General features: G+C 49.5%; 1 protein-coding gene and 1 pseudogene across 1 annotated transcript; one reads left to right on the forward strand and one right to left on the reverse strand.

Annotated features, from left to right (window-relative positions):
• Positions 1 to 1,545: 1,545 nt before the first annotated feature.
• PRMT2 (protein arginine methyltransferase 2) lies at positions 1,546 to 27,287 on the reverse strand. Its single transcript, XM_062204085.1, is given in 12 exon segments — positions 1,546 to 2,171; positions 2,615 to 2,704; positions 2,707 to 2,786; positions 3,862 to 3,998; positions 4,427 to 4,556; positions 7,554 to 7,729; positions 11,442 to 11,606; positions 12,351 to 12,512; positions 18,803 to 18,985; positions 19,649 to 19,753; positions 26,715 to 26,812; positions 27,228 to 27,287. Coding segments are annotated over 11 exon segments (1,338 nt in total). The 5' UTR covers positions 26,754 to 26,812; positions 27,228 to 27,287; the 3' UTR covers positions 1,546 to 2,100.
• On the forward strand, positions 24,330 to 25,945 carry LOC133769016 (pre-mRNA-splicing factor 38B-like; annotated as a pseudogene).
• Positions 27,288 to 27,731: the final 444 nt, after the last annotated feature.

Genomic DNA, 27,731 nt, shown 5'->3' on the forward strand with positions numbered 1-27,731 from the left:
TCTGGCAGAGGAGGCAGTGGCCATCACCCTGGAGCATGGGGCTCCTGTCTCAACAGCCTGGGCAGGGCAGATGGGGCCCCATGAGCACCGCCTCTGCTCTTGCATCATCATCACTGCCAACAAGAACCTCAAGTCACAAGACCAGCCCAGGGAAACTCTTCCTAGTCCACCTAAGTCAAAGTTCAAAAGCAACAAACCTCATATCCTCTCGTGCTGTCACTTCTCTCCATTTAAAACATGATCTCCAGGGCCCACATTGTGGCACAGCAGTTACACTGCCACCGGAGTTACCAGCATCCCATATGAGCACCAAGTCGTGTTACAGCTCCCTGTTAATGCATCTGGGAAAGCAGATGATGACCCAAGTGCTTGTGCCCCAGCTACCTATATGGGAGACCTGGTTGGAGTTCCCGGCTGCTAGTTTCAGCCTGGCCCATCCCTGGCCATTACAACCATTTTGGGAATGAACCAGTAGATGGGAGATCTCTTTCACTCTCTCTTTGTAACTCTTTCAGATATATAAATCATTAAAAATAAATAAATAAAAATTAAACATGATCTCTGGGTTTGACATCTGACTCCTCAGTGTCCAGTCCACCTTCAGTATCCAAGACAGTGAGAAACAAGCCACAGAATGGGAGAAGATATTTGCAAAATTATTTCTCTGAAAAAAGACTCCTAGCTAGATTATATCAAGAACATCTACAAAATCAATTAGAGATAAACAACCCTAATAATAAAGTGGGCAAGTGACTTAAATAAGCACTTCAGAAAATAAGATAATCAAATGACCAGTGAATAAATTAAACCACATTAGTCTTGGGGGAAAAAAACATATTAAATCCAGATGGCCACAGGACAGGTCAGATGGGAAACACAGTACTGGTTATTGCAAAGGATGCGGAACTCTCACTGTGGCTGGGAGGGACCTGACTCCCTGACTTTGAAAATCTTATGGTATCCAGGACAGTCCACAGCCCCAAGAAATGTGTACATATGTGCACCGAAAGACATAAGCCGAAATGCTCACATGCTCACTCACTCTGATGGCTAAATATTGGGAAAAATCCAGCTGTCCACCCACAGAGGAGTAAGACAGATAAGTTATGGTCACACTGCAGAGTACTGCATGAGGTGAAATCAAACTACCCTGCCCCCACAGCTCAGGGATGAACCTCACAAACACAACATTCTTCACAAAGGAATACACATGTCCCAAACCAGGGCTACCCACCATGCTGCCCATCAGGGTACTGCTCCTGAGACAACAGAGTGGAAGGGGCGTCCGGGGCCCTCTGGTCTGTGGACTTGTCGTGGCCTGGGTGCAGGCTATGCTGAAATTTCACCTGTCTATAAACTCAAGACTAGTGCAGTTTTTAGTATATACTGTATATTTCAGAAAAACTTCACTAAAAAAAAATCCAGAAAACAACAACTGTAGATATTTTTCTACTGACATGGAAGTTTCTTCACAATACTGAGAAAAGGTTAAGAGTAATGCATACAGAACAACCCCAAGCGTGTGAAGAGTGATACACATTCAGGGGTATAGGATACACAATATTAGTTCATTAAAAATATTTATTGAGCATGTACTATGTGCCAACACATAATTTATCTGGAAGACATCTACACACTGTACCATCCCATGCAGAGGCCCAACGCATGCATCCCCACCTGCAGCACCAACGCTGAGCACACCACCCACACAGCTCCATGCAATCCCACATCCCACAAGTGGAGTGGCTGGGCCGACGGCAGCAAGGATAACACTAACACATGATGTGTAAACGCCACTGGCACTGGGATACACAAGCTGATGCGTGTACGTCCTAGGAGTTCAGAACTAGACCGAGCTGGGGAACACTGAGCCACGACCTACCCATGGAGTGGCACTGTAGGCACCCGTGGGGAACACCTGGAACAACCTATTCTACAGGGCAGCCACTGGGCAGTGAGTGGCGCAGGGCCCAGCCATGTTTCTGAAGGGCCCTGACGTCACCTGCCGGGCGGGAAGGGGTCAGGCGGGGCACACATCCACGGACTGCACAGGAGCATGGGCAGCAGCCAGGTGCGTCTTGATTCGTGTGTGTTCATCCCTCAAGACACGCACCCTGCTTCCCAGAAGAACACTGCTGTCATCTCCAGATTGGAAACACTTTCTCTCCAACCTGAAAACCAGAAAACAGCCAAGCAAATAAGAAGTCACCTCAGCTCGGTTAACACGCAACTTAACATTATTTGGGTACAGAATTCTTTCTGACAAACATTTAAAAGCACAAAACAGGTATTAAGAAACAAAGGCCCACGGGGTGCCCCCTACACTGCTTCACATCTGGAACACGGCCCGCTAGTCTCTCCCACACACCCGCGTCCACTGCCGCCACAAGAGCCACCAGGCTTGCGTGAAGCACAACAGCCGGACCGTGTGCACCCTGGGCAGGCGCACGAGGGGGCTTACTCTCACTGCTCAGCAAGGACCCCTTCCTGAACCCTCCACTTCCTATGCAGTGAGGTGGAAAATGAAGCCAAGAACTGCATGCAAGATGGAGCGAACAGTCACCTGCACTGTCGCTGTCGCCCACACCTGAACTTTCACAACCAATGTTCTTACTTTTTGAGATGTGGGGTCTTGTCCAGAGGTGACCACCCAGCTCAGAGAGACTGACATGTGCCTTCTCCACACTGGGTTTCTCTGCAACACCACTGAGCCTGTGACCACATCTCCTGTGTGGACAGGGACTGGGTCATCCATCATGAACAGCGTCTGCTTCCAGTGTGTTGTGCTGCAAGAGACAAGGCGGAGTTATCTGGGGGCCTGACCCAACTTGGGCTCAGAGTGGCCCCTGAGCTGCTGACCTGGGCTCTGCAGCCTGTGCCCATCTTTGGACCCCTGGGAGCCTGGGAAGGAGTCTGACTTCTCAGGTAAGTGTACGGAACAGACAGCCCCACCAGGTGAGCAAAACGGTCCTTAGGGACACCATTGGGATCCAAGTTACAGCAACAGAGCAGATACCCCCGGCCCACGGCAGTGGTTTCTCCTGGAAACTGCTCAGATCCCAGCAGGAAGTGATCTCACAGGGTGCACACAGCCACCTGCAGGGCCCACCCTGGACCCTGCTTCTTGCTCTGAATCTTTCCACCCAGCTCTTGTGGCTGCTGTGCCATGGTCCGGTGATATACAGCCACGAAATCAAGTCCATGCAGTCAGTTCTGGGAATCTGTTAATATGAGCAAGACACTGCAATATTTGGGAGTAGAAAAACTGCGATTCTGCACCTGGCTGTACTGGAACTGCCTCTATGTCCCATGGGCTCTGGACCCTCGTGCCCACCATGGTCTGGGTCCAGCCGCCCTGGCCCATCCCAGCCTGGCCACACCCTCCTTCCACCTTAACCCCTGCAGCTGCACCCCCTGCCACCCTGGGCAACCACCCAGACACCTTGGTCACCTGGCTTCCAACCTCCACACCTGGTCTGGGTGAGGGAGCATGGTCTGGAGCCTTGCCCTGCACCCCTGCCCGAGCCTTAGTCCCACACGGAGCATCCACAGGGCAGTTACTGAAGGGAGTGACAGAAGCCATCAGGGCACAGCTGTGGGATCTCCATGCCAGGCACCAAGGAAACTGCTGCCCACACCCCCAAAATGTCCAGATAAAACCCCTCCAGTTCTGCTGACAGGATCTGTGTGTTGGGACATGACAAGCTCATTCCTCCCTGGCAAGCCTGGGGATCTCGTGTATGCCTGAGGCAGGGTGGACAGGGCCACAGTGAGACCCCACCTCACTCTGCACACACAGGCAGCAGTGCCTCTCCCAATCCTGTGCACCCCTACCCCACCCCCGAGTGCCCCCAGACTCACGGGTGCAGCGGTCCAGTGCTGAGCACCTGTGGCGGCTGGCCATCCTGCAGGCTCTGGAAGTGCACGCTGAACCAGGCGGTGAAGCCGTGCAGGGTGCCCGCCCTCTGGATGTCGAAGTGCAGCTCGCCCCGCATGGTCTGCACTCAAGCACACAACACGCAGGGTGACCCCTGGGCCCTACCCCATCCGCTCCGCTGGCAGCCCAACTGCCTCAAGTCCCTGTGGAATACTATGGGCTCCATTCTTGGTGAAAAATGTTTAATTCCAATACTGTGCCAGCATAAAACAGAATGTAATTTGGTTTTGAAGAGGCTGAGAATGTTAAACATAAATCTAAAAGCAACTGAAAATGTCAAAGAGATCATAAAGAAAACCACGTAAAAAATACCAATGACAGAATCAGAACACAGAACATAAAAACAGAAAAACCAATAGCAAGAGGCTTAAAAAATCAGTCATACAACAAAATAATTACACGCAGTGGCACATCCCATGTCCACGGAAGCACCGGGATCTGCCAGGCCCGATTCTTGGCTGTGTGAGACAGAGTCCACCTTCCCCTCACCTCTAGATCGGAGATCTGCACAGTTCTCATGTCCAGCTGTAATATGGTGCATGGTTCAGACAGACAGTCTTCCGGTTTCAAAATGTGATTATACTTGGGCTTCGAAAAAAACTCCTTAATTGCTAAAGATCTAGGGAAAAAGGCCAAAGTCATCGCCCAAAGTCATCCATACTTGCCTTGAAGCACACGCGTGTAACTCTGAGTGCCTCTGCTCCTGTGCATTGTGGAATTGAAACCATGGCGCCCGGACTGCAGGGGGAAGCACTCTGCTGCCCAGGCCCCTGCTCACCCTCCTCCCCAGAGGATGAGCCCCTGCCCAGCTGAGGGACCTGCAGCCTTCCTGAGCCTGCTCCTGGATAGCGCCCCTGGAGTAGGCCAACAACTGGGGTGCTTCCCCTTTTACATCTTGTTCATGGAAACCTCCACTCGTTCTCCCTAAGCCTAGAGGGCACAGGATGCAGCTTCCTGTTGGTGACTCTAACAAATGCAAACAATCAGCAGGCCTGGCCTTGGGAGATGCTTGTTCCACCACTGTGCAAGCCCAACATGAAGGTCCCTGGGCTCCCGTGGTCCTGCACAGCATGTCACCCGTGTGCCAACCCACACACTGTCTGTACTTGTCAGAGAGCCAGCCATTATGGTGCCACTTTGAAATAAGAAAAAAGTACGTCTTAATGAAATTTCATTACATGTATATATTTCTGAATATTTTCGTGATACAAATAATGATGAATGTACAAGAAAATTGGAAAATACACAAATATGAAGAAAAAAAACTTCAATTCCCCATGTTCTTGCCTTCTCCACTATAGGCATATGCATATATATTAATTTATGCAAGACAGGAGCCCTCCCATATAAACAGTTTGTAATGCCAATTTTTCTTTCTAATATCCTTACACATTCCTCAAAATTCAGTTAATTTCAAATAGTTTCCCAGTACGTCATCAGGTAGACATACAGCAGCTTAGTTAGCCACATTGCTAAAGATAGCCATTTGCTTCCAGTGCTGTCCATGGACATGAGAACACCACATACCATGGCTCATCAGGCTGTGAGCGGCAGGCTGTGGCTGCACTGTGGGGCGGACATGGGATACGACCTCTGTGGCTGGCTCCCTGACCCCACGGCTCCAGGCAGACCATGCCCAGCCTCCCATGTGGCACCAGGGCAGGGGGCCCTTCTGCTCCACCAAGCAAACTTGCTCTGCTATTCTAATTTTTGCTCATCTGGTGGAGAACAACTACATTATTTTAACATATTTTAATTGCTAATAGCATTATAATTTTTGAAATATTACTGGTTAATTTTATTATTTGTGAATTGTTATTCTAAGTGACATGGCTATGACTTCATATAGCTATTCATCCTTTTTTCATTGCCTCTAAGATCTGTCAACAAGTAACTTTCTCTAGTGAAATATAACCTTTTATAATTGTCTTTGCTGATTTTTTTAAAAAAATATTTTTTTATTTATTTGAAAGGCAGATTACAGAGGGAGAAGAGAGAGAGAGAGAGAAAATCTTCCATCCACTGGTTCATTCCCCAAATGGCTGCAATGACCAGGGCTGGGCCAGGCCAAAGCCAGGAGCCAGGTTCTTCCAGGTATCCTGAGGGTGCAGGGGCCCAAGCACTTGGGTCATCCTCCATTGCTTTCCTAGGCTCATTAGCAGGCAGCTGGATCGGAAGAGGAGCAGCCAGGACTGAAACTGGCACCCATATGGGATGCCAGTGCTGTAGGCAGTGGCTTAAACCCTTGTGCCACAGCCCTGGCCTCTTGGGCCATCTTTCACTGCTTTCCCAGGCCATTAGCAGGAAGCAGCTGGGACACGAACCAGTGCCCATATGGGATGCCGGCATTGCAGGCGGCAGCTGAATCTACTGCACCACAGTGCCAGCTCCTATTTTGGCTGATTTCTGACACACACCCTGTCATGTTTTACAAACTCCAACCCAGTGCCTTTTTCATTCCTCATTTTTGGTGACGCCCTCATCTCCCAAGATCTGACACACAGGCCTCAAGGATTCCTTTTTAACACAAAGTCTTACTTTCATATTTGCTTATTTCACATAATGCCCAGCCTGAGAGGAGAAAAGAGCTTTTTCCACAGGCTCACTGCATATCCTGTGCACTCGCCCTCACACCCTCCTGACTCTCAGGCACTAGCACATCCTGTGCACACCGCACCCTGCTCTGCTGCCTGGTCTTCTCTTGTGAGGGTACCCCCTGCTCACCTCCTCGCTGTGCCCCCTGGCTCTTCCCTCTGGGGCTCCATACACTCATGGGGAAGACGTCATGCATTACATCACTTGTGCTACCTTGGAATTTTTAAATAAACACTCAGAAGGCCCAGAGGCCCACACCTTGCCACCAACTCTCTGCCTGCAAATGTCACCAGGAGACCAGGTTCGCCCGGTCCTCACAGAATGGAGCTCATGTCACTTGTTCATCTGTTCTTCGAACAAGAACACTTCCTCACTGCTGGGCCTGGGCCGGGCTTCAGACACAGGATGCCTCAGCACTGCCCTTCCTGGCCCACCCACAGTTAAAAGGCAAAGGGTTCACTGGAAATCACTTCACATGAAAACCCAAAGCCCAACTCATGAATGTCTGTAAAAACCAGGAGGCCACTTTGCGGAGCACAGCCTACTTGGCAAGCTGCCAGCACGTCACTAGCCCACTCTGTGACTCCCCACTTTTCCCATGGCGTTTGGGAACTCAGACTGCTGGAGACAGCCCAGTTCTCACATCTGCTCTGGGTTTAAAGGCAGCAAAAGCAAAGTTCTCCAGCGCACGGACTGGGGTGATCAGCTCTGGCATGTTCTGTCATGGACACTGGCGCCCTGAACCTGGGGCTTCCTCCCCCTCCAAGTCCTTCCTGCCCCTTTGCTCACCTCAGGAGCAGGAAGTATGCCGAGTGTGGACCCCCAGTGGGCTGCCCTGGGATGACCACCTCACCACTGAGAAGGAGCCTGGGCAGGGAGGGGCGGACCATAAGAAAATCCTGGCCAGGCTCCCACAGCCATTCCGGGTGACCAGGGGCAAAAGGAGACAATTTTCCCAAGACAAGAATGCCTGTGCTCCCCTGGGGAAGCACCTTCTTCTGAGGTCCTGGGGGCCACTTACTTGAGAGCACTGAGGTTGAACTCGTAGGCATTGTCCCAGAAGAGCACCTTGCTGTGATAGTCCTTGTCGGCGCTGCAGGGTACCAGGTGCAGTGCGGCCGAGCTTGGCCACATGACCCCATCCTCCTTCAGCCAGGTGTCTCGGGCAAACAGGATGGACTCGATCATGAACTCAAACTGCACAGAGGGAAGGACACACGGGAGCCACATGTCACCAGGGCTCACGTCTGCACACACTGCCACCTACACTCAGCACAAGACAGAGCACTGTCCCATGTCTCAAATCAATTCTTTTTTTGAAAGTTGATCATAACTGGGTCAGTGTTGTGGCACAGCAGGTTAAGGCACTGCCTGCAACCCTATGGGTGCCGGTTTGAGTCCTGCCCGCTCCACTTCTGATCCAGCTCCCTGCTAGTGGGCCTGGGAAAGCAGCAGAGGATGACTCAAGTGCCTGGCCCCTGCACACACGTGGAAGACTTGGATGGAGTTCTAGCCTCCTGGCTTTGGCCTGGCCCAGCCCCAGCAGTTACAACCATTTGTGGAATGAACCAGCAGGCGGAAGACCTCTCTCTCTCTCCAACTCTGCCTTTCAACTAAATTTTTTTTTTTCAAAAATTGTTATGGGCTATCTTAGTTCCTTGTACACTTTAGAATGAGTTTGTCTGTGTTGGCAAAAAATAGTGCCACCTGGACTTCGACTGGCACTGTACTGTCTGACACCTTCAGTGGGCTGAGGCCTCTGGCACGAACACCTTACATGTCTTTGTCCATTCAGGTCTCCTGTGACTTCTCTCCTCAGCATCTCACAGCTCTCAGTATACAGATCCTGGCGGGCTCTGTTTGAGCTCTAAGTGCTATGTTTCATTATTTGTAGAGTTACTATAAGTGTTGTTGCTTCTGTAATTTCAGTTTCCACCTGCACGCTGCTAGGACATAAAAATATGATTTTGTATGATGACCTGTACTCCAGGATCTTGCTAAATTTATTTACTAGTTCTAGGGAATCTTTGGGTAGGTTCATTGACATTTTCTACAAAGATAATCTGGAAAAAGGATGGTTGTATTTCTGTTTTCAATTTTATCCATTTCTTCTTTGCGTTGGTTAGGAGTTCCAGTATGCTGCTGAGTGCTTGCTGAGGCTTGTCACATTAAGTGTGACGTTGGCTGTAGGTTCTCTGTAGATGCCTGTGATCAGGCTGACTTACCTTCCATTCCCAGTTTGCTGAGAATGTTATCAGCAAAACTGATAAGAAATTTTTGAGTTGTGTTAATTATTATAATAATACTTTTCTTCTTCAGACTAATGCAGTTGATTACACTGATAGATTTTCAAATATTGAGGCTGCTCTGAATTCTTAATTTCTTCTTTGTTGTAGTGTACTATTATTTGTTTTATATGTTGCTGGATGAAATTGTTAGTATTTTCTTCAAGATTTTTACATTTACTTTTTACAATTATTTTCATGAAGATTACAGATCAATAGTTTTCATATTGTGTACTAATTTTGGTTTTGTATTAGGATAAGGCTGACCTCATAAAATGGGTTGGGTGGTATTGCCTGTTCTTCGATTTTATGATAAAACTGTTTAGAACTGGTATTGTTTCTTTGCTAAATGTGTTGAAAGAACTCAGCAGTGAGATCATTTAGGCCTGGAGATTTCTACTTTGATGGTTTTCAACCATGAATTCTGCATCTTTCGCAGTCACTTCCTCATTCATATGTGTTTCATCTTGGCTGAGCTGTGGGAGTTTGCAGTTTTCAAAGGAATTGGTCCACAGAGAGAACCAAAGGGAGAAAATCATAAACTCAGCCTGGGTCAGTGGTACCTCAAGTCCTGGTCTTCCCCAGTCTGCCTCTGCTACACACTCTTCAGTCTCCAGGATCCTCACACTGCTGCCTCCTTGTGCTACATCGCCCACCTACCTGCTCAACAGCAAATCCACTGGTCAGCCCCAAGTCCATAATCCCTATGTCCATCCAATTACCCGCAAGACCCTGGTAGTCTGAACCCGCCTGCCCTCTTCTGTCCTCTGCCATGGCTGGCCTCACAGCCTCTACGGCCAGTCACTGCTCAGAAGACCCTGACTGGGGCCAACGTTGGGCATAGTAGCTTAAGCCGCTGTCTGTAATGCTGCTCACATACTGGAGAACCAGTTCAGGTCCCAGCTTCTTCACTTCCAATCCAGTCCCCTACAAGTGTGCCTGGGAAGGCAGCAGACAGTACAAGCAGTTGGGCCCCTGCCACCCATGTGGGAGACCTGGATGGAGTTGCAAACTCCTGGCTTTGACCTGGCCCAGCCCCAGCTGCTGTGGCCATTGGGAAGTGAACCAGTAGAAGCAAGATAACTCTGTCTCTCCCTCCCACCACTCTCCCTTTCTCTGTCACTCTGCCTTTCAAGTAAATGGGCCACTCAAGTAGGGAAGGCAGCTGGTCCCTGCTTCTATCCCACAGCCACACACACCCAACAGCTGCAAACACAGCCTCACTCCTTACTCCAACATATAAGAGTCAATGGCAGGGTCCAGCACTGCGGCGCAGTGTGTTAAAGTCCCGGCCTGTGATGCCGGCATCTCTTATGGGCACCAGTTTGAATCCCGGCTGCTCCACTTCCGATCCAGCTCTCTGCTGTGCCTGGGAAAGCAGTGGAGGATGGCCCAACTCCTTGGGCCCCTGCACCCATGTGGGAGACCCAGAGGAGGCTCCTGGCTCCTGGCTTCAGATCAGCACAACTCTGGCCATTGTGGCTATCTGGGGAGTGAACCAGTGGATGAAAGAAATCTCTCTCTCTCTCTCTGCCTCTTTGTAACTCTGTCTTTCAAATAAATAAATAAATCTTAAAAAAAAAAGTCTGTGGCAGACCCTGGGTACCTAACACGCACTCACCATGGGGCCCTGAGCCGCCCCACACGCACTCACCACGGGGCCCTGAGCTGCCCACACGCACTCACCACGGGGCCCTGAGCTGCCCATACGCACTCACCACGGGGCCCTGAGCCGCCCTGCACATATTCACCACGGGGCCCTGAGCCGCCCACACGCACTCACCACGGGGCCCTGAGCCGCCCACACACACTCACCACGGGGCCCTGAGCCGCCCTGCACACATTCACCACGGGGCCCTGAGCTGCCCTACAGCTCACTGCACGGGCACTAGTGCTGCCTATAGGCTCTGGCCTGCTTCAGGGAGAGCTGTGTGCCTCCTGCTTCCTGTCACTTTAAGAACCCAGAGACATTGTTCAGAAGCCAAATTACATCACGCACCCTGAGTCTTCCAAGGTCCTATCTTCTGGCGTGTTTCGGGGGCTAGAGGCCCACCATCACTTGCCATCCCTTCTCTCAGTCTCTGAGGTCCCTGAGAGTCCAGGGTGACACCCGGTGGCCTCATGCTTGTTATTTCAGTGCTCCACTGCCCTTCCTGGATCTGTGCAGAGACTGAGTTTCAGCCTCATGTTCCCTGTGGCATCTCATGTCCCGATACTGCACCCAGGACGAGGGGCAAGGCAGTCATACATGCTGCCCCCACCTGCCACCTGCTTCCCAGCCTGGGGCACTGTGACAGTGTACCAGGCAAGGATTGTGGGCAGATGACCCCAACAGTACCAGCCATGGGGACAGGCAGAGCACATAGGCCAGACCCCAGACAAGGCCCAAATTGGGTACAGGGCCCATCACTCCTGACTTAATTCCATCACACCCACATTTCATTAACCAGCTAGAAACCCAACACCCTGCACCAAGGATCATGGGAGAAACTAACCGTACCTTCCCCTGGGGAACCATCAGTCATGGGGAGAGTTCTTGGGCCTGGCCAAGAGGGTACCCTTCCCCTCCGTCCCTCCCACAGCCTGCTGTCCACCTCGTCCCCCATCCCGGGCCCAGCCCTTACCAGCAGGCAGGTCCCCATCCACTCGGACACAAGCACGTCCACCTTCTCGGGCAGCACCACCTCCTCCACCTTCTGCTGGAACACGGTGATGGTGTCTGCGAAGCCATTCTGCAGGACCAGCTGGCCCGTGTGCTGCGCCATCTCGCTGGCCTCCACTGCGTACACCTGTACACAGGCGCCCGTCAGTGCAGCCCGCCCTCCCCCAACCGTAACCAGTGCAGGGGCAGTGGAGTCCCAGAGTGGCACCGTCTCCTGCCTTCCTCCCCAGCCTGCACGTAAAAGGTAGGCTCTGGCTGCCAGCCCGCAAAGCCTCCACCTGGCAAGACCACTCTCAACCATGCAGCAGGCCTGGCCCACCTGGGAGCAGCTGGACTGTCACGGGTGCCTGAGGGACTGTTCCACTCAAAGGGCCCACAGGAGGGCTGTGTTAGGGTTAGGGACACGTCCAGCGGGTGGCATGAGAGTGACGCTGTGCACAGGTCACACCTGCAAGCTGGGACGTCACCCTCATGTCACTCCCATGTGAGGCATAGCACAGACCACCCTGAAGGGGAAGGGAGGTCACAGAGCAACAAGGCCCTCCAGTCTGTGGAGGCATCATTGCTGGGTAGATCATACACACACGCCCAGACAGATCTGGGATCCACCTGCTCCTACAGCTAACGGAACTACGTCTCAGGATATACCTGCCAATACAACTTGCTTGGGTATTTTCTGTTCTGCCCCATTCCCCTCCATGCTGTCTGTGCCTCACTCCACTCAGGTAATAGCCTCCAAGGGCTCGGCCTGCAAAGAGCCTCCCATGAGGACACTCACCAAGGCCATGGAGTGGTCAGTGAGTCCCTACCCACATGGGGGCCACCTGGGACCCTGCTGGCCTCCGCAGGGGCACTGTGGGGCTCCACTTACTGCCTTGGGCCGTGCGTAGTTGGCACAGAAGAGGCTGATGATCCCAGTGCCACAGCCGACATCCAGGATGACTTTGCCCTCCAAGGCCTCCTTATTCTGCAGGATGACGCTGTGGTATTTGGTCGTCCGAGGCTGGTCTGCCAACATCTCCAGGTGAAGTTTCTGCAGAAAACACACACTGAGAAGCATTCTATGCCTAGAGCTGTTTCCAGCTCTGCTGTGAGAGGAGGGTTAGAGCCACACCCACTCCACACTAAAATCAGGAGCAATAAACAGGCTTAAGAGATCACCATGGGGCCAGAGTTGTGGTGCAGTGAGCTCAGCCGCCACTGCAATGTGGGCAGTCCCACATCAGAGCACTGTCTCAAGTCCTGGCGGCTCCACTTCCAATCCAGCTCCCTGCTAGTGCGCCTGGGAGAGCAGTGGAAGACAGCTCCCTGTTAATGCACCTGAGAGAGCAGTGGGAGATGGCCCAAGTGCTTGGGTCTCTGCCACCCACGTAGGAGACCCAGATGAAGTTCCAGGCTCCTGATTTTGGCCTGGACCAGCTCCAGCCAGTGTAGCCATTTGGAGAATGAACCAGTAGATGGAAGAGCTCTGTCTTTCTCTCTCTCTCTCTCTCACTCTGCCTTTCAAATAAATAAATGCTTAAAAATAAAAGCCAAAAATCAAAAGATAAACAAGGGACGGTGCTGTGGCATAGCAGGTTAACGCACTGTCTGTAGTGCCAAGCATCCCATATGGGCATCAGTTCTGGTCCCAGCTGTTCCATTTCCAATCTAGCCCCCTGCTAATGTGCCTGGGAAAGCAGAAGATGGGCCCTGCACCCATGTGGGAGACTCGGATGAAGCTCCTAGCTCCTGGCTTCAGCCTGGTGTAGGCCTTGCCATTGTGGCCATTTAGGGATGAACTAGTGGAGGGAAGCCTTCTCTCTCTGCCTCTGCCTCTCTGCAAATCTGCCTTTCAAACAAATAAATAAATCTTAAAAAAAAAAAAAAAAAAAAAGACAAATAAGCCAGGAGATAAAACAGGAGTGGGCAGTGAAGGGCTGGAACAGAAGCTTCTGGAATCCTTCCAGCTCAGCAGGGCGCTGCCTGCAGCTTTTCTCTGCACTGCTCCGAGTCAGGTGAGCAGAGACGCAGATGCGGTCCGTCTGAGACAGAGGCACAGGTGCCGCCTCCCTGACTCCTGCCCGGCGGCCACAGGGAGAGGGCTGGGAGGTGAGCACTGCCCCAGGTCCTCCTCACGGAAGGAAGCCTGGAGCTCATGTGCTTAGAAAGTACTCAACTGCAGCTGGGGGATGGCAGCTCTGGCAGCCCTTGGGTGAACAGAGGCCCCAGCCAAGTCCTCAGAGGAAACACACCTGACACTCGAAGACAGTCACGCAGGAAGCGGCCAGTCCCCGAGGAGGCAGAGAGGGACTTGCCCAGCACAGTGGTCAGATCTGCTCCCCAGCGCTCTCATGATACAGAAAGCGCAGCTCACAAAAGCACCTGGCAGAAGAAGGGAGCAGGGCCAACACCTGCCATCCAGACCCACCCAGATCCACCAGGGTTGCACCACCAAACAGGAGAGCTGGACAGGTCCTCATGGACCCCTCCTGGCTCCTCCTAGAGAACAAACAACAAAGGGACAGGCGGAAGGAGGCTTGCAGGGGTCTAAAAGCCAAGGCCCAAATATCCTTCCCGCAAGAACCTAACCCAGACAGAAAGACAGCTGAGCTAAAGGACAGGAGAGCTGCAGAGGCTCTCGAAGCACACTGCAGAGCACCCTGGGGCAAAGTCCGTGGGCTCAGGACAACAGGGCACCGAGGCACCAGAGGGACCCAAAAGAAAGCTCCAAAACCCACAGCAATGGGACAGCAAAGATTCACACTCACAGTCAGAGAGAGTCAATACCCCCTGCTCAGTGACAAAGGAAAACCAAAGGCCACAGAACCTCAGCAACAACATGAGACCCACATTACGCAGCACCCCCTCCACTTAGAGCACTGATAAGAGAGGCACACCCCCTCCACTAAGAACACTGATAAGAGAGGCACACCCCCTCCACTTAGAGCACTGATGATAAGAGAGGCACACCCCCTCCACTTAGAACACTGATGATAAGAGAGGCACATGGCCCTGAATGACCAGAACCTTTGAAGTCAAACAGGCTTAAGCAGGGAGGAACGTGTGCTCAATGTCACAGATGTCACTTGGCCCTATGCTGATGTACACAATCCATGCAGTACCAGGTACCCACAAGAAAATGGTAAAATTGTTTCAAAAACAACAAACTCCCAAGGCTACAAGAAAAATGCTAAAAAACAAACAAACAAAAAACAGAACTTCTAAAGATCCAGCGCTCATGGACCTCATAAAGCTACAGTGATGAAGAGTTGGGAGTTGCAGAAGACACAAGCAGATCAATGGAGCTCACAGAGGTCCCAGGAATGTAGGACCAGTGTGGCAGCTGTCTGATAACAGGCTCAGATGCCGAGTATCTGTGAGGGAAAGTAAGGCAGGATTGTACCTTATTCTTTACAATGAAATCTAGGTTAATTTAAATATTTCACTGTTTAAAATAGGATCATGGCCGGGCCGCGGCTCAATAGGCTAATCCTCTGCCTGTGGCGCCGGCACACCGGGTTCTAGTCTGGGGTGCCGGACTCTGTCCCGGTTGCCCCTCTTCCAGGCCAGCTCTCTGCTGTGGCCCGGGAGTGCAGTGGAGGATGGCACAGCTGCTTGGGCCCTGCACCCGCATGGGAGACCAGGAGAAGCACCTGGCTCCTGGCTTCAGATCAGCGCAGCGCATGGGCCACAGTGGCCATTGGAAGGTGAACCAACGGCAAAGGAAGAACTTTCTGTCTCTCTTGCTGTCCACTCTGCCTATCAAAAAAAAAAAAAAATAGGATCATAACCATTCTAAAATAAAGTAGATATTTCAAACCTTGGAGTGAAGAATATCTTTCAAAGTAGGACACAAAATCCAGAAGTCACAAAGAAAAATAAACCAGGCTACACAGAGATAAAAAGTTTTCTATGGGAGAAAACAATGCCAAGCAAAGAGTTCCATACACATAAACACAAGCAAACTGCTTATTCAATACATCAACAGAAGGAAATGGGCAAAGATATCAAAGACAGCTTGCCAATCAAGGAGAAATACCAAAGGCTACCAAGTGCACAAAAGATGATTAATCTCACTTTTTTAAAAAATGGAAAGCAAAATCAAGAAATGCCATCTTTCACCTTGGAGGCTGGAAATCTATTTCCACTCTGATAAGGTGTGGTGGGAAATGATACTTTGGTAGATAGATTCTGTGATCTGAATGCCATCAGCATCATTTGCTGACACAGAATCACCAGTGTGACAGCACCAAGTCACAGAAGCTGACCCAGGAGCAGGATGGAGCCCTCATAAAAGGCCTGCCATTGGAGGGAGCTCTCACACCCACAGCAGTACAAATGGAATAAGACAGTGTATAGTAATCTCCAAGACATTCATGGAAAATACATATTAGAAAAAACTATGTGTGGATTTCAACTTTTTTGTACCAAAATAAACATCACTTAATTCATTTTTTCCATAAACTTTTTGAGGTACCTTCATATAATTAGCAAGTCTTTCTGGAAGACAAATTGTCAAAATTCATCAAAGTTAAAAATAAAACCATATGTGTATATATATATATATACATATAAATGCATATATATTTATAAATGAATGTACATATATTTTATATATTAAAATGCACATATAGATATGAATTTAAGCCATGGAAACTGAAGGGACAGTTAAAACAGATCTAATGTAGGGTTCGATTGCAGCATGATATGTCATCATAAGAAGTTGTTAGATAATCACTGTCCAATCTTTTCAGAACGCACAGTAACCTAGAGCTGCTATAAAGACCTTATAAAATGCTCTAAAGCTTTTGCCCTTATAGTCTTAACTGTGGGTTAAAATGCTCACATCCCACATCAGAGTACCCGGTTCAATACCCAGCTCCAGCTCCTACCTCTGCCTCCAGCCTCCTGCTACTGCAGACCCTGGAGGCAGTGGTGACGACTCAAAGGGCTGGGCTCCTGCCACCCACATCAGAGACCTGGAATGAGTTCTCAACTTCCAGGTTCAGCCACAGTTTGGGGAGTGAACTAGTGAATGGGAGCTCTCTTTGTCTATCTTTCTCTGTGTCTCTAAGAAAGAAGAGAACTACAGGTTTCAGAATGGAGAGATCATCAAAACAACCTAACCATGTGAAAAGGGCAAAGTAAATACCTGTGGATATGCAAGACTTCCTTTTCTATAAATTAAAAAAAAAAAAATCGAACTGGTGGAGGCCTGCATTTGGGACAGTACTTAAGATGGACACCTGTGTTCCATATTGGAGTGTCTGGTTTCAGGTCCCAGCTCTATTCCCAATTCCAGCTTCCTATTAACGCAGACCCTGGGAGGCAGCCAGTGACAGCTCAAGAAGTTGGTTCCTCCCACCCAGGTGGGAGACCCAGACTGAGCTCCTGGCTTCATCCCTGACCTAGTCCTAGCCATTGCAGGCATTCGGGTGAGCGAACCAGCAGACAAGTGCTCTCTCTTTCTCTGCCTCCCTCTATCTGTCTGTGTCTCTCTATCTCGCAAATAAATAAGTAAAAAATCTTTTAAAAAATCATACAATCAGGCCGGCGTCGCGGCTCAATAGGCTAATCCTCTATCTGCGGCGCCGGCACCCCGGGTTCTAGTCCCGGTCGGGGTGCCGGATTCTGTCCCAGTTGCCCCTCTTCCAGTCCAGCTCTCTGCTGTGGCCCAGGAGTGCAGTGGAGGATGGCCCAAGTGCTTGGGCCCTGCACCTGCATGGGAGACCAGGAAGAGGCACCTGGCTCCTGGCTTTGGATCAGTATGGTGCGCCGGCCCGCAGCACGCCAGCCGGCCACTGGAGGGTGAACCAACGGAAAAAGGAAGACCTTTCTCTGTCTCTCTCTCTCACTGTCCACTCTGCCTGTCCAAAAAAAAAAAAAAAAAATAGCACAATCAGTGTAGCTCTCAGTTGGTACAGGGTGTGCATAAACCCTGTTACTGAACGTCTCGGTGTAGAAGGCACAGCTTTGTGCTAGGGCTGCAGGAAGGAGACTCTGCTTTTCACTAGGATCGTTCCTTGCTGGACTGCAAGCTCTAAGCATGCATGCATACACATGAGCGGTTTTAACATTTTTAACTGTGAAATACAGCATGCCTACAAAAAAGGTACACTAAGTGTGTACAGTTTATCAAAGGCAGTTATTCAGCAGATTCTTGTTTAACAAACACCAGAACACTGCTAGCACCAGTCTCCTGCCTTGCCACCCTGGCAAAGACCTCCCTCTCACAGGTCACCCACACCGGTTCCCAGGAGTGCCAGCTCCCTGCCTTCAAGTTTCACAACTTCTTTACACATCCACCTTTTATTATTATTTATTCAAGAGGCAAAAAGAGAAATGCAAGAGCTCTTCTCTACTGGTTCATTCTCCAAATGCCTGCAACAACCATGACCAAAGCCAGGTCCAAAGCCAGAAGCCAGAAACGCAATCCAGGTCTCTCACGTGGGTGGCAGTAACCAAACCACTTGAGCCATCACTGCTGCTCCCCAGGGTCTGGATTAGCAGGAAGCTGGATTCAGGAGCAGAGCTGGGAATAGAACACAGGCATTCCAAAGTGTCTCATCTCCACTGGTGTCTCAACCACCATACCAAGTGCTTAGCCCTCCATTCACCTTTTAAAATGGCCTTTTCACTTTAAATAATTGGAAAATTTTGTATATGCTCTCATGCCTTCTTTCTTTCATGCAGCATTACTTTTGTAAAGTTCATCCTGCAAGTAACAATTGTCATCTAAGTTTAAAATGTAAACAGGGCTGTTGAATGGACCGCAGGATCACAGTCTCTTCTCCACAGAAAACACTAAGGTACTGGTTGTCTGGCAGTCCTGCTGCTGGCTGATTTACACAATTTCTTTCCATCTCATTGTTAAAGTGAAATGTATTATTTTTTGAAATACTGAGAGAAGCTCATAACCCAGTGGCTCAAATGGTATCACTAAGGGTCAGCAAACAACAGCTCACAGGCCAGATCCCTTCCACTACCTAAGTTCATAAGGCCTCCAAGCCGAGAATGGCTTTTACATTTTTAAATGACTTTTAAAAATCCAAAGATTTTGTGACACATGCGAAGTACAAGAAAATCAAATTTCGATGTCAGCTGCACTGGCACACAGCCGTGCTCATGTCTGTGTCGTCCACGGCCACTTTCACGCAACAGCAGCAGGGCTAAGGAGTGGCGACACGGACCCTGTGTCCCACTAAGACTAGGAGACAGTTCGCAAGCCTCGCTCTGAACAACAAGTACAAGCAGCCCAGAGATTATTTCTGAAACATTAGAACATAAACTAGAGAAAAGAAGTGGCGCCTGGGCAGCTAACAGGGAATGTACAGGTGATACCAGGGTCCCGTAGCTGCCAAAGTACTCCTCATCCTGCCACGTGTCCTCGGGGTCGTACTCCTCCATGGGCCGGCCCACATGATTGGCGGGAATGTACCCGCAACAGCCTGCTCGCTCGCCCCACCACCACTCTGCAGTCGTTTGTCTCAGGATGAGAATCTTCTCTCCTCTCAAAAAGCTGAGCTGGAAAATAAAAAGACAGAAGTTAAATTCAATAGGAACACCACCAGCAGGCACCTTGATTGTGGCTCAGTGATAAATCTCCATCGCCGGTGACCAATCAGTGATTTCCAAAACAGAGCAAGTAACTACAGCAACTGACAGCCCGTGAAAGTGACAGGATTCAGGGATCTTTGTGGGACATCTGCCTGGCAGAGGACAGAGTGCAGTTGATTTTTTTAAAAAAGCGAAGGGTAAACAATTTCAAATAGCTCAGCAGAGCATCCCTCACTGTAGCCCCCGAAGCCATAGCCAATTTTGTTACCAGAGGTTTACTCTAAGAAATCCTACCACCAAGTAAGGAGAGCTACAGCAAGCAGACACCTCCCTCTTACTCGTCAGCCTCCTTCCTAACTGGGTGGGCTCCGCACCACACTTTCCAAGTGGACATGGACCAGGTGCCTCTCCCTCCACTGACACGCCCTATTCCTTACCCTGGCATCTTCACATCGTGGTAGGGGTCAGAATTTGTTGGACTAGAAAGTGAAGGTCACATAACAGGTCTCCTTTGGCTCTATAAACAATTGAGCACCACTTTATTTAATGTTAGTATGATGCCCACAAACCACATCTAAACACATCTGAACATGCTGAAATCCACAAAACACAGACTGCCACACAGGCTACCTGGTTCTCATCAGTGGCGGTGTAGTCAGCGATGGCCACAAATTCCTCTGGCTGTACTCCCTCCTGGAGGAGCTCCGCCTCGCTGGGCTGCACAGGTTCCTCTTCCTGCTCAAAGCCAAGGAAAGCACAAAGAAAGAACTCCAGAGCTTGTTTTCTTTCTTGTTTTTGACTAGGAAGGTTTGGGATGTTAGACACAGCGGGCTGAGCGTGCCTGGGACACCAGAATCCCATATCAGAGTTCTAGTTCAAGTCCCAGCGCCTCCACTTCCAGCTTCCTGCTAAAGCACAACCCTGGGAGGCAGCAGATAATGGCTCAAGTACTTAGGCCCCTGCCACCCATGTGAGTGACCACACAGAGTTCCTGGCTTCACACTGCCCAGCCTGGCTGTTGCAGGCATTTGGTGAGTGAACCAGCAGATGGAAGATAGGTCAATCTGCCTCTTGAGTAGATGAAAAATTAACATTTTTTAAAAAGATTCTTGTGATTAAATATTCATTAGAAAAACGAATTGGATCATCTTTACCACCCCTACCAAGGAGGTCTGCTGTCAGCGTCTCTCCGGTAAGGCACCCTTGGCCTCACAAGCAATGGTTAGGACAGCGACAATCAACCCCAGGAAAAGGAAATCATGTCTGAAAGTGTTGGCTCTACAGACCTCTTCAGACCCAAAGACAGAGTGAGGGACATGGTGGTGGTGAATGGAACAGATATCCCCATGAAAGCCTAGTCCCTAGAATTCAGAGGCTGGTCCTGCAGTCTTGGAGGAGCCCCACTAGCGGCCCGTGATACTTCCTACCCAGATAACCTGCCTGGACAACGTCCACTGGAGGGAGCAGAACCAAGCCACACATTCCAGCTCAGCAGAGCACCCCTGTCTCAACACCTACGTCTTAGTTTTCCTAAACATAAAAGAACGCATGGCCGGCGCTGCGGCTCAATAGGCTAATCCTCCACCTTGTGGCACCGGCACACCAGGTTCTAGTCCTGGTTGGGGCACCAGATTCTGTCTCAGTTGCCCCTCTTCCAGTCCAGCTCTCTGCTATGGCCCGGGAGTGCAGTGGAGGATGGCCCAGGTGCTTGGGCCCTGCACCCGCATGGGAGACCAGGAGAAGCACCTGGCTCCTGGCTTCAGATCAGCACAGTGCGCCGGCCACAGTGCGCCAGCCGCAGTGGCCATTGGAGGGTGAACCAACCGTAAAAGGAAGACCTTTCTCTCTGTCTCTCTCTCTCTGTCTACTCTTCCTGTCAAAAATTTAAAAAAAAAAAAATTTAAAGATTAAAAAAAAAAGAACTCATGCTCACATTAGGAAATGTGTGAAAAAAGTACACACAGGTACAAAAGCACCCAGAAGAAAACCAGAACCTCTTGCAGCCTCGGTCACCGATCAGAACGGTATCCTACTCCAGGAAGCGGGCATGGTGCACGTGCCCATGGCATGCAGGGGTCGGAGTAGCGTTTATCCTTTCAGAGTCCAGGAGGCACGCATGGTGCACACGGCCTGCTGGGATTCCGTGTACCACTTCACAGCTGTCACAGTGACAATGCCTGTTCTCCTGAGTCCCCTCTAAGAGTATTTTTTATTCAGACATGTCACAGTCTTTCCATAAAGGGTGCCACACTTCACACTTTACGATTAATGCACAGGGTATCCAGTTCCTGAGCACTCAATAGAGACTTAAACACTCCCATTTACCCATGTAATCTCAGTGACATTTATAGAAAACTCAACAACTGCAGAATACAGTCTTTGCAAGTGGACACAGAATATTCACTAAAATAGTCCATATGACGAGGCCATACAGCAGGCTGGAATACATTTCAAAGGACTGAAATTATGGAGTATGTTACATTCTGTAACCAAATGTCATCAAACTCAAATTGAGCAACAAAAAAGACAAGTAAAAATTCCCAAATGTTTGGAAATTAAGCAACACACTTTCAAAATGCTCCAGAATTGTTTTAATTTCCATTGTGATATATTAAACATATTTTAACTGAACATTAAAAATGCAACGCAATGTGTGAGATACAGCTAGAGCAGTGGTGAGAGGAAAGGTGGCAGCTTTAAAGACATCTTAGGGAAAGAAGAGCAAACCCAAAAAGATAAAAGGAAATGAAAATAAAAGCAGAAGTCAATATATTCCAGTCTAATGTATGGACTAGTCATATGGAACACTTTAGTGGATATTCTGTGTGCACTTGAAAATACTGTGCTCTGCAGTTGTTGGGTGTTTTATAAATGATACTGAAAACAGAAGACTAGAGAAACTCAACAAAGACAAAAACATTTCTTCAAAAAGATAAGTTGATAAAATTCTAGAAAGGCTTGATGGGGGGGGGGATAAAACACCAATATCGGGCATTGCTTCCATTGTGGAAGGTGGTAGTAACAGGATGAACACAAATATTACTAAAATATTGCCATGTCTCACAAGTAACCAGAAAAATGAAAATAGTAAGATACCAACTACCAATCCTAATCTATCAAACTGATCAAATCCAAAAATGTGATGTCCCCACCTGTCAGCAAGCACTATTATCGGCTACTGCAGACAACAGATCATCATTTAGTAAAATGCAAACCATGCAATCCCTTCCATCCTATGATGCCATTACTGGCTACCCAGTCACACACAGAGGCATGGCGAAGGATGCTCACTGCAACACTGTGTAAGGGAGAACAACTTCAGTGTTTAAAAAAAAGGGAAATAAATAAACCAGGGCACACAACTTGATACATAAAAGTAAGGCTGCAACAGACCTATATACTTTATCTGTGAATGTAATACATTCTTTTTTTTTTTTAAGATTTATTTATTTTATTTGAAAAGCAGAGTTACAGAGAGGCAGAGGCAGAGAAAGGTCTTCCATCCACTGGTTCACTCCCCAGATGGCCACAACGGCCGGAGCTGCAACAATCTGAAGCCAGGAGCCAGGAGCTGCTTCTAGGTCTCCCACATAGGTTCAGGGACCTAAGGAGTTGGGCCATCTTCTACTGCTATCCCAGGCCATTAGCAGAGAGCTGGATCAGAAGTGGTGCAGCTGGGACTCGAACTGACATCCATATGGGATGCTGACACTGCAGGCAGAAGCTTTACCTGCTATGCCACAGCGCCGGCCCCTGATACATTCTTCTAAAGAACATGCTACAGGACAAGGACTGAGCTAGCACAATATATCTATCGACAGATGTAAAGTTAAGTGGGAAAAAAAAGCAAGCTACAGGTGACAGAGAGTATGAATCACATATGTAAGTTCTGAAAAGCATACACAGATACTATCATATTGTTCAAAGATTTCTGCATAATGTATAGAGGTATAAAAAATGGGGCAGAAGCACACTCATCAAATTCATAATTCACAGTAGCTTATACCTCTAGAGAAATAGGAAGAGGAAAAGGATGTTGCTGGGGAAAAAAACTTTACTTGTGGTGTTGTTATTTTACACGTGTGTGTGTGTGTGTGTACTGAAGTAAACATGGCAAAATGTTAGTGAGTCTAACTATAAAATGTACTTGATGTTTCCAGTACTATTCTATAAATGTTCTAATTATTTTAATGTCTCAATGTTCATGAGATTAAAACATTTTATGATTCATGACAATAGATTAATAAAATAAACCAACTGTAAATAACATTCCTATCCATAAAAACCCATTGAAAGGAGATCTTCAGAATGAAAGGGGGGAAAAGCGTTAAAACTGAAATCACAGATACTAAAAATGTTTGCTTTTTTAAAATTTTATTTTATTTTATTTTTTTACAGACAGAGTGGACAGTGAGAGAGAGAGACAGAGAGAAAGGTCTTCCTTTGCCATTGGTTCACCCTCCAATGGCCGCCGCGGTTGGCGCGCTGCGGCCGGCGCACCGCGCTAATCCGATGGCAGGAGCCAGGTGCTTCTCCTGGTCTCGCATGGTGTGCAGAGCCCAAGCACTTGGGCCATCCTCCACTGCACTCCCTGGCCACAGCAGAGAGCTGGCCTGGAAGAGGGGCATCCGGGACAGAATCCGGTGCCCCGACCGGGACTAGAACCCAGTGTGCCGGCGCCGCAAGGCGGAGGATTAGCCTAGTGAGCCGCGGCACCGGCCAAAATGTTTGATTTTTTAAAACATTTATTAGAATATTAGTTTATTTTACATAACCATCATTCCTTAAAATTTAACGTGGCTTTTTTTTTTTTTTCACTTTTTGACAGGCAGAGTGGACAGTGAGAGACAGAGAGAAAGGTCTTCCTTTTGCCATTGGTTCACCCTCCAATGGCCGCCGTGTCTGGCGCGCTGTGGCCGGCGCACCGCGCTGTTCCGAAGGCAGGAGCCAGTTGCTTATCCTAGTCTCCCATGGGATGCAGGACCCAAGCACTTGGGCCATCCTCCACTGCACTCCCTGGCCACAGCAGAGAGCTGGCCTGGAAGAGGGGCAACCGGGTAACGTGGCTTTTACTTCAAAGTGCAGCTCTACGAGCTCAAGACCTACCACGAGGTGGTGGACGAGATCTACTTTAAGTTCTTGTTTCGTTAGCAGGATTGACTCAGTCTTGCAGCGAGGCTCGGAGCAGCCCAGTGTTGCAGGTAGAGGTCACACATGATGAACCATGGGAGAAAGGAAGCAGGAAAACAGCAGGCCAGACCAGGATGTGCGGAGGGGTATACACAGCCACCCACAGATCTCTGGGACTGGTTTGAATCCTTCCTTGATGATGAAGAGGTTTGGGACTGACAATAGCTGACTAACATGTCCTGAGCTGTGAGAGGGCATAGCAAGAAGGCCTTCATGCGGACCTAGATGTGAAGGCTGGTGGAGGCTGTGTAATGACCATTGGAGAAATGCTGCGATCTTTTCTTACAAAACTGGAGTGGTTTTCTACCTTGTTTCCAAGAATTCCAGTTCCAGTTCAGAAGAATATTGATCAACAGATTAAAACTCGACCTAGAAAAATCAAGAAAGACGGGAAGGAAGGGACTGAGGAAATAGACAGACATGTTGAACGCAGACGTTCAAGGTCTCCAAGGAGATCACTGAGTCCACGGAGGTCCCCAAGAAGATCAAGAAGTAGAAGTCACCATCGAGAGGGCCACGGGTCTTCTAGTTTTGATAGAGAATTAGAGAGAGAGAAAGAACGGCAACGACTAGAGCGTGAAGCCAAAGAAAGGGCAAAAGAAAGGCGACAATCCCGAAGTATCGATCGGGGGTTGGAACGCAGGCGTAGCAGGGTAGAGAAAGGCATAGAAGTCGCAGTCGAAGTCGTGATAGGAAAGGGGACAGAAGGGACAGGGATCGGGAAAGAGAGAAAGAAAATGAGAGAGGCAGAAGACGAGATCGAGACTATGATAAGGAAAGAGGGACTGACCGAGAAAAGGAAAGGGAACCTTTCAAGAGAACAGTCCAAGAAACAGAGAAGTAGGAGTGAGGTAGAAGAGAAGAAGCATAAAGAAGACAAAGATGACAGGTGGCATAGAGATGACAGAAAAGATTCCAAGAAAGAGAAAAAACACGGCAGAAGTAGAAGCAGGGAAAGGAAGCACAGAAGTGGGAGTAGAAGTAGAAATGCAGGGAAGCGAAGTAGAAGCAGGAGCAAAGACAAATCAAGTAAACACAAAAATGAAAGTAAAGAAAGAGCAAATGAACGAGTAGAAGTGGCAGTCAAGGAAGAACTGACAGTGTTGAAAAATCAAAGAAATGGAACATAGTCCCAGCAAAGAAAATCTAGAAAGCGTAGCAGAAGCAAAGAACGTTCTCACAAACAAGATCACGGTGACAGTAAGGACCAGTCAGACAAACACGATCGTGGAAGGAGCCAAAGTATAGAACAAGAGAGCCAAGAAAAACAACATAAAAACAAAGATGAGACTGTGTGAAAATTTTTTTGTAAAAGTGGATCACATTGAATCCTATAAATGTTTGATTAAACCTGCTTTTTTTTTTTCCTCCCCAAGTTGAGATTGTGCAGTAGTTACACACTCTTCAAGCTCCCTGTAGGCTGCATTTTCATTTCCTCTTTTGTGTAGGGAAGTGCCTTTGTAATCCCATTTATTGCATTGTTGTTTTCACCCAGTTGTTCAGTTTGATACATGATGCACAGATTGTTCTTGCATTTTTGTTGTTTTAAAAATGTACAGTCTGTACATATGTCCTGAAAATGTTTTAATTCCGTTGGCATGGTTGCCACGTTGGTTAAATTTGTATAAGGCAATAAACTGCCACTAATTCTATTTTTGTTTTGTAGGTGTGGGATTATGGTTTGTGTACTGAAGTTTAGCATGGCTGTGCTTTTCGTAATAGAATGCTAAAGACTTTGAAAAAAAAATTTAACGTGGCTTTTTTTTCTTTTTTTTTTTTTACTGCTAACTTGAATGAAATTAAGTGTGTAGCCCAGGTAGAAACCAGTGTGCATACATGTATCTCTTCTAATTGGCTGGTATTCTACTTGGATGTCATCAATTAGCTAGGAAAGCATGCTAGCTTCACTAGTTCAGGCACCAAAACTGAGTCCTAGGTGACTGATATTTTTGTGTGCAAAGTTTCTTTTTTTGTTTTTTGCTCTGTGCTTAATTTTATTTATTTAAAAGGTAGAGACAGAGACAGAGAGAGAGAGAGAGAGAGAGAGAGAGCAAACTCATGTGCTGGTTCATTCTCCAAATGCCCACAACAGCAGGGCTTTGGACCAGGCAAAGACAGGAGCCAGGAATTCAATCTGGGTCTCCCATGCGGGTGGCAGATATCCCGCTATTTGAGCCATCACCTGCTGCCTCCCAGGGTGCACCACAGCAGAAAGCTGGAATCAGGAGCCAAGCCCGCACCTGAAGCCAGGCACTCCCACGCTGGATGCAGGTGTGCAGAGGACCCCACGTTCTGACCACCGGAAGCACTCCCCTAGACGTTTCCAGCGCCTACACAGGAACGCCATCTGCAACCCTGTACCTCAAGCTCTTTCAATGGAAGCAGCCCGCTGTGGGGGCCACCTTCAAGGACACAAGTGACGCTCCCTGACTTGTGAGCTGACACTTGTTTCTGTCACATTCACGCTCGTTGGGCACGAGTTCTTACACTGCAGACTCAAAATTACCTGAGGCTCACTCCCGGGGCAGTCACCTGACGTGGCCATAGTTCCCTCGGGCTCTGCCTCATACCTGCTGCCTTTATTATTTCATCTTCTCCTCGTTTCTACTGAGAGAGGGAGAGAGAGAGAGAGAGAAAGAGGGAGGGAGAGAGAGAGAGAGAGGGCTGTTACGCCGCTTGACAATCAAATCCAGTTAACTTCTGAGGCACACTAGAAAGGTCCCCGACCCAAGTGAAACCAACCCACGCGTGCGCCGCGGTGTGGCGATGAAATTCATCCTCAGTTCTACAACGTCCATCGAAAGCACCGACCAGCGGCACACGTCAGGCGCGCGGCCCGGGCTGGCCCGGGCGCTCCTGGGGTCGCTCTGCGACGGGCCCCCGCCTCTCCTCGGCTGCCCCGCGCCTGTCAGCGCCACACTCCTTCAGAGCGCACGCCTCGCCTGCAAACTGAGGCCTGACCCTACTTCCGTGATTCCTGGAACCGTAACTACTAACTCCACTGGAACCCTGGGCCCACCTCCGACGTGGCGAGGGTGCGGCCAGGATCTGACCCCGGGACGAGGCAGCTCCGGGAGAGACCTGACGGGAGGGAGGGAGACCCGGAGCGGCGCGGCTGGCCCGGGCCGAGGGGGCGTGGCGCCGCGAGGGGCGTGCCTGCGGGAGGGGCGTGCCTGCGGGAAGGGGGCGTGGCTAGGGCGGAGCTCTGAAAGAGACCTGATGGGAGGGAGACCCGGAGCGGCGCGGCTGGCCCGGGCCGAGGGGGCATGGCGCCGCGAGGGGCGTGCCTGCGGGAGGGGCGTGGCCAGGGCGGAGCTCTGGGAGAGACCTGACGGGAGGGAGGGAGACCCGGAGCGGCGCGGCTGGCCTGGGCCGAGGAGGCGTGGCGCCGAGAGGGGCGTGCCTGCGGGGAGGGGCGTGGCTAGGGCGGAGCACTGGGAGAGACCTGACGGGAGGGAGGGAGACCCGGAGCGGCGCGGCTGGCCCGGGCCGAGGGGACGTGGCGCCGCGAGGGGCGTGCCTG

The sequence above is a fragment of the Lepus europaeus genome, chromosome 2 (genome assembly GCF_033115175.1).
Source record: "Lepus europaeus isolate LE1 chromosome 2, mLepTim1.pri, whole genome shotgun sequence".
NCBI classification, from domain to species: domain Eukaryota; kingdom Metazoa; phylum Chordata; class Mammalia; order Lagomorpha; family Leporidae; genus Lepus; species Lepus europaeus.